Source organism: Cucumis melo, chromosome 2 (genome assembly GCF_025177605.1).
Source record: "Cucumis melo cultivar AY chromosome 2, USDA_Cmelo_AY_1.0, whole genome shotgun sequence".
NCBI classification, from domain to species: Eukaryota; Viridiplantae; Streptophyta; class Magnoliopsida; order Cucurbitales; family Cucurbitaceae; genus Cucumis; species Cucumis melo.
Genome location: NC_066858.1, coordinates 18,063,219 through 18,073,145, shown reverse-complemented (window position 1 = coordinate 18,073,145; position 9,927 = coordinate 18,063,219). Strand labels below are relative to the sequence as shown.

The window sequence follows — 9,927 nt, the reverse complement described above, 5'->3', positions numbered from 1 at the left end:
CATATATCTCTTATAGCAATTATCAGCGATAGATGTTACCAGTGATAGTCGTTATCACTTATATATACTATGGGTAATAGTTTTTAATTTGAGAATTCGACAAGAAGCATCCAAAATGGTGGTTGTACGTGAATATTTTAATGTTTTACTATTTTTTATGCTATATATATATATATACTTATTTTATCCTTGTCCACTATTATTTTAGGCTTTTTTGTCATTTATGCAACTAATCCGGAGTAAAAATGTCATTAAAACTATATAAATGCATATATGTTTGTACATATATACACAAACAGGCACATAAATATATACATATGTATAACAATTTAAATAAAAACTTATAAAACAATACTATATCATAATTTCACATCATTAAAATTTTTAAAATAGTGTTTAAAAAACATATCATACTAATTTCATTCAAATTAAAAAAAAAAACATAAATACAATATAATTTGATCTACTTTTTACTAAAAAAGAAAAACAATAGAAACATAAAATAAAAGCATATGTGATCTAATTAGTTCTTTTATATCCCGTGTTCTTCGTATTGTAACAAAACAAACTCTTGAAGGATCTCTGAGAACTGCAAAATGAAATGAGAAATAAATGGTGACAGCAGAAGGATTCAACTACTCGCAGAAAATATATTATACTAAATGACAAACAAGAAATCTCATGGCATAGAATAGAATGGAATCATTGAGAGAAGGATAAATGTAGAAAGCATCCCAGGATTATTTTAGAAAAAAACCCACCCAACATAGTCCAATCCAAAAAAACACAAAGTTTGGGAATAACCTTTTTAAAATTAAAATAAGCTCTCTTTTTTGTTTCCACTTGCGGATTGAACAAAGTTTTAGATCGTTATAGCTTGCTTCTCCTGCTATGGACATGTGCCCAAAGCCAACACCAAGCCAATGGAGAACCAGAATTCAGAGAAAATGGAAACCACCCAAAAGGTTGAAAGGAAAAAGGGTGGTCTTCGAACTATGCCTTTTATTATAGGTAATTTTCAACAAGTTCTAAAAGTTCTGATGCATAAATTTGTAATATATTCACTAACAAAAACTCCAAATCTGCAGCAAACGAGACATTTGAGAAGATTTCAAATGTTGGTCTTCATGCAAATATGATATTTTACTTGATGAATGAATATCACATGGATAAAGCTAAAGGAGCCATCGTCTTGTTTCTGTGGTCTGCATTGACAAACTTTTTGCCCATTGGTGGGGCTTTCCTCTCTGATTCTTACTTGGGTCGGTTTAAGGTCATCGCCATGGGGACAGTGGTTACACTTCTTGTAAGCAAGGATTCATTTGCTTAGTTGCCAACCTGAATATCTGTTTATTTCAGCTGTTTTTCAACTTTGATCGTTCTTTTGGACTTCAGGGGATGGTGGTTTTATGGTTAACAGCCATATTTCCAAAAGCAAGGCCTCCACACTGTAGACCACCATCGGAATTTTGTGTTTCAGCAAACACTGCTCAGCTAATGCTTCTGTATTTTGCATTTCTTCTTATGGCAGCCGGAGCTGGGGGAATTCGACCATGTTCCTTGGCGTTTGGGGCAGATCAACTTGAAAATCCAGGCAACCCCAAAAACCAGAGGACTATGCAGAGCTTCTTCAACTGGTACTATGCTTCAGTTGGAATTTCAGTCACCATTTCGGTGGTCTTTATGGTTTATCTCCAGAATGCTGCCGGTTGGATTGTGGGTTTTGGAGTTCCTGTTGGACTTATGCTGTTTTCCACAGTCATGTTCTTTCTTGGCTCTTCATTGTATGTTAAACTGATGGCAAACAAGAGTCTGCTTAGCAGTTTGACTCAGGTAATCGTTGCAGCTTGGAGAAATAGACACTTGGAATTTCCCCCACAAGCTTCTGATAAATGGTTTTACCATAAAGGTTCAAAGCTTGTCACCCCAACGCCTAAACTGAGGTATGTTAATAATCAAAATGTTCCATAATTGTTGCTTATTATGCTTTTAGATTTTCTAAAATGATCTAGGTTGATTCTTCTATCTTGCTTTCAAGGTTTCTAAACAAGGCTTGCATAATAAGAAACAAAGAAACAGATGTGGATTCTAATGGAATGGCCAAATTCCCATGGAGATTAAGCACGATTCAACGTGTAGAGGAACTAAAAGCAGTAATCAGAGTACTTCCAATTTGGTCCACTGGCATTATAATCAGTGCCACCATTAACCAATTCACCTTCTCTTCTCTCCAAGCAAGCACGATGGACAGACACATAACACCCCACTTTCAATTCCCAGCGGCTTCCTTCGCTGTCTTCGCAATTCTAACCCTTACAATCTGGGTCGCGATATACGATCAAATCATCGTCCCACTATTAGCGAAGTTCACCAAAAAATCAAATGGACTCACTTTAAAGCAAAGAATGGGCATCGGATTGGTAGTCTCATGCTTGACCTCAATAGTTTCGGCAGGAATAGAGAGAAAACGAAGGAACAGAGCAATTCATGAAGGTCTAGCCAACGTACCAGGAGGAATTGTGCAGATGTCGGCGATGTGGCTGGTTCCACAGCACTGCCTGGCGGGGTTGGCTGAAGCGTTGAACGCAATAGGACAGATTCAATTCTTCTACTCGCAGCTACCGAGGAGCATGGCCAGCATTGCAGTAGCGCTGTTCTCGCTGGGAATGGGCGGAGGGAGCTTGGTGGCAGCGCTGACTGTGAGCGTAGTGAAGAAGAGGACGACTAAGAATGGGAATGTGGGATGGCTTTCAGATAATCTGAACCAGGGGCATTATGATTACTACTACTGGTTGTTGAGCTTGATGGGCGTCGCTAATTTGTTGCACTATTTGATTTTCAGTTGGTTCTATGGAGATGAGAAAGAGGGAGAGGAACAGAGTAGGATTTGGGATGATAAGGAAGCGATTGAAGTGGAGGGCACCTCCAATGCTTGATTTGGAGAAGGATTGAAATTTCTATGGACAAAGTTAACTCATTGGAATTCAACATGCACTCCAATGGAGATTTGATCCCCAATCTCACAAATGTTTTTTGAAAAGGAAGAAACTTGTATTACAAATGTGACATTTCTCCTTTATTCTCAACTGCTATATTTAAAAAATTGAGATGATAGAATCGATACTGATTTGATAGTTGATTTATATTTAAGTTAACAATAAAAACGTACACAATACTTGTACTATCCTCAATTTGATTTTCCCTCTCCCATATTTTCAACTACTTTTTGTAAAATGACTCAATTGACATGGTCAAGACAACTCGGTATAGTTTATTAACCACGTGACTATTTTTGTGGAAGTTAATTATTGTTTATCTTGGTTAGTGGTGCAAGTGGTTAAATGTAAGTTATTCACCATGGTTCTCTAACCACTTCATATAGTTGTAATCTTTAGGGTATTTAAATCCCTACAATAAATGAATACAGTAAGTTTTCCATTTACTTTCACCAGAAATCATCTTTAATATGTTATTCTAAAATCTGTTTTGGTATTAGAGCCACGTGGCTATTGAAAGTTCAACTTCCAAACTTAAGTCACACAAAAAACTACTGTTTCCAGTGTTTGGTGTTTTGAAAGGCGCACTCGGGCAAGCACCTAGGCACAAGGAGCAACATTGACGCCTACGTTGGCACCTCGCCTCGGATGAGCAACGCACATTGAAGAAGGCAAGTGCCTTACATCGCCTTTCAAGAAGTGCGAGCTTTTTCTTTTACCCTAATTCTAAGTTTGGCATCATTATACCTACGACTAAGATTAGTTTACAAGTATAACCGGCCGATTACTTCGTCTTCACAGTTTCTTACAAAAAAATATGTGACGACTCCTCGTCTTCTTCTTCAAAAGAGGGAGAGAGAAATCTTTTCTTTTTGCTGCCAATGTCCAACTCTGTTTTAAAAAACAAAGAACTTTTTGTTTCTTAGTCACGCACACGACAGCTCACCTCTTCTTTTTCATAAAACAGAATGATCTTCTTGTCTGCTTCCAACGTCCAGCCCTGTTTTGTCTTTAAAAATACAGAGAAGAAGAGTCCAAAATAATAACCTTCGAAGCTTCAACTTCATCTCTTCTTCTTCGCTACTGCTACTGATCCCACGTTGGGATCTATGTTTTGTAACTTCTGTTATAACAAGAAACAAAGAAAACTCTCCAAAACAGTAGCCTTTAAAGTTCAATCTTCATGAAATTTTTGGTACATCCCAACTCCTCACTTTTGTGGTCAATTTCTTTAAGTTTGTTACTAAGTAGTTTGATTTTCTAATAATTAGATCGCTGAGGGAAGTTTAAGCAAAGATCTAGCATGGAAATATGTTTGATTGCTAAATGAACGAGATACTATTAGTATGTGGATTTTGTTCAAGTAACTAAAAGATGAGTTTTTAAAATGAAAGAACACCTTTTCGGTGATTATAGAAATGCTTGTAAAAAAAATCTGATCTTATCATGTGAAGGAAGAAATTAAAGTTTATATGTCCAAGGAAAAGGAGATTAAAGAGTAAAAACTTTTGATTGTTAGATATTGATGTCTCCAAGAAGCATAAGTTTCATTCTAGAAAACTCAATGAAAACTCCATATAATACATTTTAGACTTGACTACGACTAAAGATAACTTTAACTATTTCCTAAAAACTAGGAATTAACTATACTAACTCAAAAACTAATTTGCCGTTTAAGTTACAAAACATTCAGCTATCGGAAACACACGACTTGCTCCTAAGAGCTTGAAAACGACCCAAGCAAAAAGACCTGGGATGCTTTTTGTGTTTGTCTTTTTTATAAAAATGTATTTTAAGAATAAATTTTCTTTTAAACACTTTCTTGAAAATGAGTTTAAAATTTAAATACTTTTATGTTTGGTTAGATTTTTTTTTTATAAGTATTTATATGTGAATTTTGTTTGGTTTGTCATATACAAAAAATGTTTATATTTAACTCAAATTACCATAAAGGACTACTAAATACTATTACCTAATTTCATAAGGAAATACATATATTTTGATTTTTTTAAAAAGAAATTTCATGATATCATGAAACTAATTGTTTTAAAATTTTGAAATTAGTAAAGTTAAGACCAAGCGTTATTTTTTTTTCATATTAATTTTTTTTTTTATAATTTTATTTTAGAAGTAGAAGTATCTTGATACTTAAATTCATAATCATAAAAACTACAATTGATCTCCAACAACTGAACATAATAATAATAAATTTTCTTAAATAATATAATATCAATTAGATATGAGAAGTTGTGCAATTCGATCACGTTCTTCATTTATCTTTGTTTCACGAACTGAACCTTTATGCTCTTCATTGACGTACTCATAATTTATTTCATCATTTGAAAGTAGTAGCATCTCATCGTCGTCACAAGGCTTGAACTCTATGAATGAACCTTTATAAAGTTATGAAGAGCCATTTAAGCAACAACAATTTTTACCTGTTTGTTAAATGGAAAACTAATCATTTACCGAACAATTCTCCATTCTACTAAACACCAAATGTTCTTTCAATTGTGCATCTTAATGAAGAATGTCTATGATTAAATACCTCCTTTATGCCTCTTGGTTGGCTTCCACATCGAAAATTAGCAAGATGGTATCTTTCACCTCTATAAGAACCTAAATATCCTTTCGTTTGTGTATAACTAGAATCTACAAGATAATATTCTTACATACTAACCTTTGGGAGGATGAGGAAACCCTAAATGTGGTCTTCTTAATGCCTCCACAAAAATTCGAGCATCATGAGCAGCTCCCTCCCATTCAGCCCAAACAAATGTAAAACACATGTTAAAATCACAGATTGCCATAATATTTTACGTGGTAATACTTTTTCGACCAATGTACGGTATATGCCTTTCTTTAGGTGCTACAACCTGTATATGAGTACCATCAATTCTCCAATACAATCTTTGAAATACTTTCAATATCGAGTGTCTTGTTTAATCTTATCAGAAGTAGTATTGAATTGTGGATCTATAGACTTAATTACATCTACAGCCATGTGACAAATAACATCTAGCACTATATTAAACCACCTTGATATAGTCTCACTCGAGTGTTGAAATCTTTCTTGAACCATTCTATTTGAGAAACCGCGACCTAGTGTAATAAGAAACATTGCAATAGCATCCTCCAAAGTTATACTTTTGGGTTTACTAAAGTTACATTGTTGTTCAAGTACTACTAACAATTTCTGGAATAAATGTTTTTCCATTCTAAATTGTTGGTGACATCTATCCTCGTGATCATTTAAGATCTCCATTACAAATTTGTAACCAGTGTGAAGATATCAGGCTCCATTAAAAATTCAAGATCTTATGCTCTTGTAGCACTACAAACATTTCTCTATTTTTACTTTTTGTAAAGATATCTACGACTTTTATGAAAAGCTCATCACCTTTTATATTTCGAGGTATGTCTCGTAAGACATTCATCACTTCAAAAATACTGCAACTTGGAAGATCTCTTCTCCAATTATCTATTGATCCACACACACATTCCAATTGATCACAAAGTTTATTTGCAAGATTACCTTTTGATCCTATTCTTTTTTTCCTTTCCCTTGAGTGTAATCCTTAGCAGTATGTATTGAATATTCCAAATCATCAGTATCATTATGCACCATATCCTCAAATGTATCATCATTCTCTCCTACATGTCTAGATGAATTGCCTTCAGTACTTTGAGGTACAAATCCTTGAGATAGTGCCCATGCTCCATCTCCCATAACTGTAATATCTTTAAAAAGAATATCTAATTGGTCTACATTTTGCAACTCCTTTGCTCGAAATTTTGTTGCCTCAGGCTTAACCTACAAGATATTGATTTAATAAGTATTTAATTACAATTTTTATTCCTAATAAATAAACTATATAAATAAATGATATACCTTTTAAATTCTCTTCCTACCACTTAGTTGGTGCATCAATAGTTTGTCTCAGTGAATCCCAACCCAAGCATGTGTTGTTTCCAACCAAGTCTGTCCATATCTGCCAATCTTTTTTTTAATACAACCCATTTATTTTTCATTTGTCTTTGATCATAATTTCTTTTGGTTTTCTCTCTAAATATTCTAATAACATTTTCCATCCTTCTTTACTTAAATGTCCATTTGGCCTGTTCCCTTTCAAAATTTCATCAACACAAGCATGGATAAATGCATCCGTTATAATATCATCCCAAATTGCCTTGAATTGTTTTTCTTCTTCATCTCTATTTGTAGTTATATTTATGCACATCTATTGAAACAAAAAGATGGGTTAAGTAACAGACTTTTCTATTTATTAGAACTTCAATAGAAATAAAGCCGAGAAGACACAATTGAAAAGGTCAATCAAATTTTAAGAGCCGGATTCTAATTAAAGAAGAAAAATATACACATGTTCAACTCAGGAGATATGAGAGATGCATCAAAGTTTTACTCAGATGAATAAACAATTAATAACTTCACGTTGTGTATTTGCATGTGTATTTAGAAGCGGTCAACAAACATGACCATAACTCAACAAACCAAAATGTTAAAAGTTCTAATCCTTTCACTTCCATAGATTTTTGAACTTAATAAATAAATAACTTTAGACATTACATTAGTTACATTCCTATTAATTTTCAAATACAGATAAAAGCACAAGTCGTTGAGGTCCATTGTTAAGCAAATTAAAGAAACTTTGTCCAACAAAAAACTCTCTTTCTCTTCCTTTCACCATTACTACTTCTTTGTCTCTTCCTCCCTTTCACCAAAGAGAATCAACCCTGGGATAGTGACGACTTGAGATTTGTATATATATAAATTAAACTAACATAAAATTTACCCAACCTAAACATACTACAATTTGTACACAAAGTATATACATGAATTTGAGATTTAATGACCAATACATAAGCTAAAATGGGATAATAAGTTAAAATAATATGAAAGCAAAAATATAGAGATTAAAATATGGTATTTTAACCCTTATAAAAACTTAGATAGAATGTCAATCATTAAGATTATTTGCTAATATAGACTCCAAGACTTCCAAATTTCATTTTATGGTTAATATCTTGGTACTTCATATCATTTTAATTCAAAGATTTTTAGTTGGTTTCAGGTGTATGTGATCAAAGCCCTTTTCTAAAGCCATATCTCTATCCAGATTTCCTTAAAACTCAATGTTTTCATGTAACCTCTCTTTTCCCTTCCTATTTTCTGCCTCTTTTGTATTCGATTTTCTGCTCTATAATTTCTTATTATATGAATGAAGCTAGGAACATGACGAAGGTGCTAAGAGGAACTAACCTATACCGACTTTTTAAAAAAGAAAAAGAAAACTCAAAGATTTCCAATTAATGGATTATGAACCGACTTGAATCTTTAAAACTAAGTTTCCCGTAATTGATGTCCGATCTTCTTCCCTAATTAAAAGTCAAATGTTTGATTTCCACAAAAAAATCACCATACAGATCTTATCAAAATTAGTAAAGATCATATAAAACCTCTTAATCTTTATTATACACCACACATACAATACATAACATCTTTACATTAAGAACAAAAAACATAGTCGAAATCTTTGTAGTGGCTCCACTAGTAAAAACAATAATTGTTAATGATTGTTGTGAAGAAGAAGAAGAAGAAAAAGCCATTGGGAAACAAATTATTCATCACAACAAGAACCTCAAATATATATATAAACATAAAAGTAGAGAAGAAGCATAACTAGAAATACCCATTTGTTGTGTCATCCTCGTTATAATCCTATTTTTATCTAGACTTTCAAACTATAGTTTTGTATTATTCTAAGCCTAATAACAACATTCACTTTCAACTTCCACTAAACTGTCAACAAATAACCGAGTTTTTGATACCCATAAAACAGAGCAGGAAAGGGAAAACAAGACAACCAACCTAGATGAACAACAATATCAAATAAAACAATCAAAAGAACATTGGCAATAGTGAAATTCCTAATCCATTTCCCTAATAATAAAAAAACTGATGCAGATAATCCCACGCAAAAAAAAAAAAAAAAAAAAAAACTAAAAACGAGAACAAAATTAAAATAACATACACTAACCTCAAGCAATTAAGTCACTCCACCCGAAAATGAGTGTAACCCACCAAGAACTGATGTTGAAACATGAAGAAAATTGCATGATCAAATAAAAAATGACCAAATTAAAAAAAAACTTGAAAGTATGATTTGTAATCATTAAGATGGATATTTGTAATCATTAAGATGGATGAGAAATTAGTGGGTTTCGATTATATAATACCTAAGAAGTGATCGCATAAGGAGAACAATGAAGGAGATGTTTTTGACAGCTTAGGTGGTGGAGATGTCGACAGCTACGTCAAAAATGTGGAGGAAGATGAGAGGATGGGGTAATATGGAGGGTATTTTTATAATTTTTGATATAAGATGAAAAACATTTCAATTTCCTGGTTAATTCATTTTGTAAGAAGATGGATTTTAAGGATTTCTCTAAGAAGATTTATTTTATAAATCAATTTGTAAAAAATGCATTATCTTAATTTGCCAAACACTACAATTTTTTTGAAAATAGTTTTTTTTGCAAAATCAAACACTTCATAATCCCAACCAAACACACCCTTAGTAAAGTGAAGATATCAACTATTTGCTCTTCTGAGCTACAATGTACAAGCTTCAGTTCTCCTTCCTTTTGAATCTCTCAGAACATAATACTTGATCTTAAAATGTTTGGTCCTTCCATGAAAAATCGGATTCAATTTGACTAGAGTGACTTGATTATCTAGAAACACCTTCACACACTTTTCCAGCTTCAGATGCAAGTCATGCATCAATTTCGTCAACTAAACAACTTGGTTGACTACTAGCATCGCTGTAATGAATTTAGTTTTTGCAGTTGACCGAGCCACTATATCTTGCTTTTTTTAACACCATGTGAAATACCCTTAACCAAAAGT

The 9,927-nt window shown here is 33.0% G+C and overlaps 1 protein-coding gene and 1 long non-coding RNA gene across 2 annotated transcripts; one reads left to right on the top strand and one right to left on the bottom strand.

Annotated features, from left to right (window-relative positions):
- The first annotated feature begins 481 nt into the window (after positions 1-481).
- LOC103500984 (protein NRT1/ PTR FAMILY 1.2-like) lies at positions 482-3,295 on the top strand. Its single transcript, XM_008464460.2, has 4 exons — positions 482-1,011; positions 1,089-1,306; positions 1,396-1,943; positions 2,039-3,295. The coding sequence occupies exons 1-4, from the start codon at positions 924-926 to the stop codon at positions 2,934-2,936; spliced, it is 1,752 nt and encodes a 583-aa protein (XP_008462682.1). The 5' UTR covers positions 482-923; the 3' UTR covers positions 2,937-3,295.
- Positions 3,296-7,395: 4,100 nt separating this feature from the next.
- On the bottom strand, positions 7,396-9,404 carry LOC103500983 (uncharacterized). Its single transcript, XR_001764238.2, has 3 exons — positions 9,255-9,404; positions 9,056-9,105; positions 7,396-7,751 (listed from the first exon to the last, which is right to left on the bottom strand). It is a non-coding gene; the product is annotated as an uncharacterized LOC103500983 (long non-coding RNA).
- Between the last annotated feature and the right edge of the window lie 523 nt (positions 9,405-9,927).

What these genes read in the sequence shown, in the direction of transcription:
- LOC103500984 (XM_008464460.2), top strand. Translation starts at nt 924, where the DNA reads ATGGAGAACCAGAATTCAGAGAAAATGGAAACCACCCAAAAGGTTGAA. An exon ending in GGACAGTGGTTACACTTCTT is followed by an intron (nt 1,307 to 1,395) that starts GTAAGCAAGGAT and finishes TTTGGACTTCAG; the next exon opens with GGGATGGTGGTTTTATGGTT. An exon ending in ACCCCAACGCCTAAACTGAG is followed by an intron (nt 1,944 to 2,038) that starts GTATGTTAATAA and finishes CTTGCTTTCAAG; the next exon opens with GTTTCTAAACAAGGCTTGCA.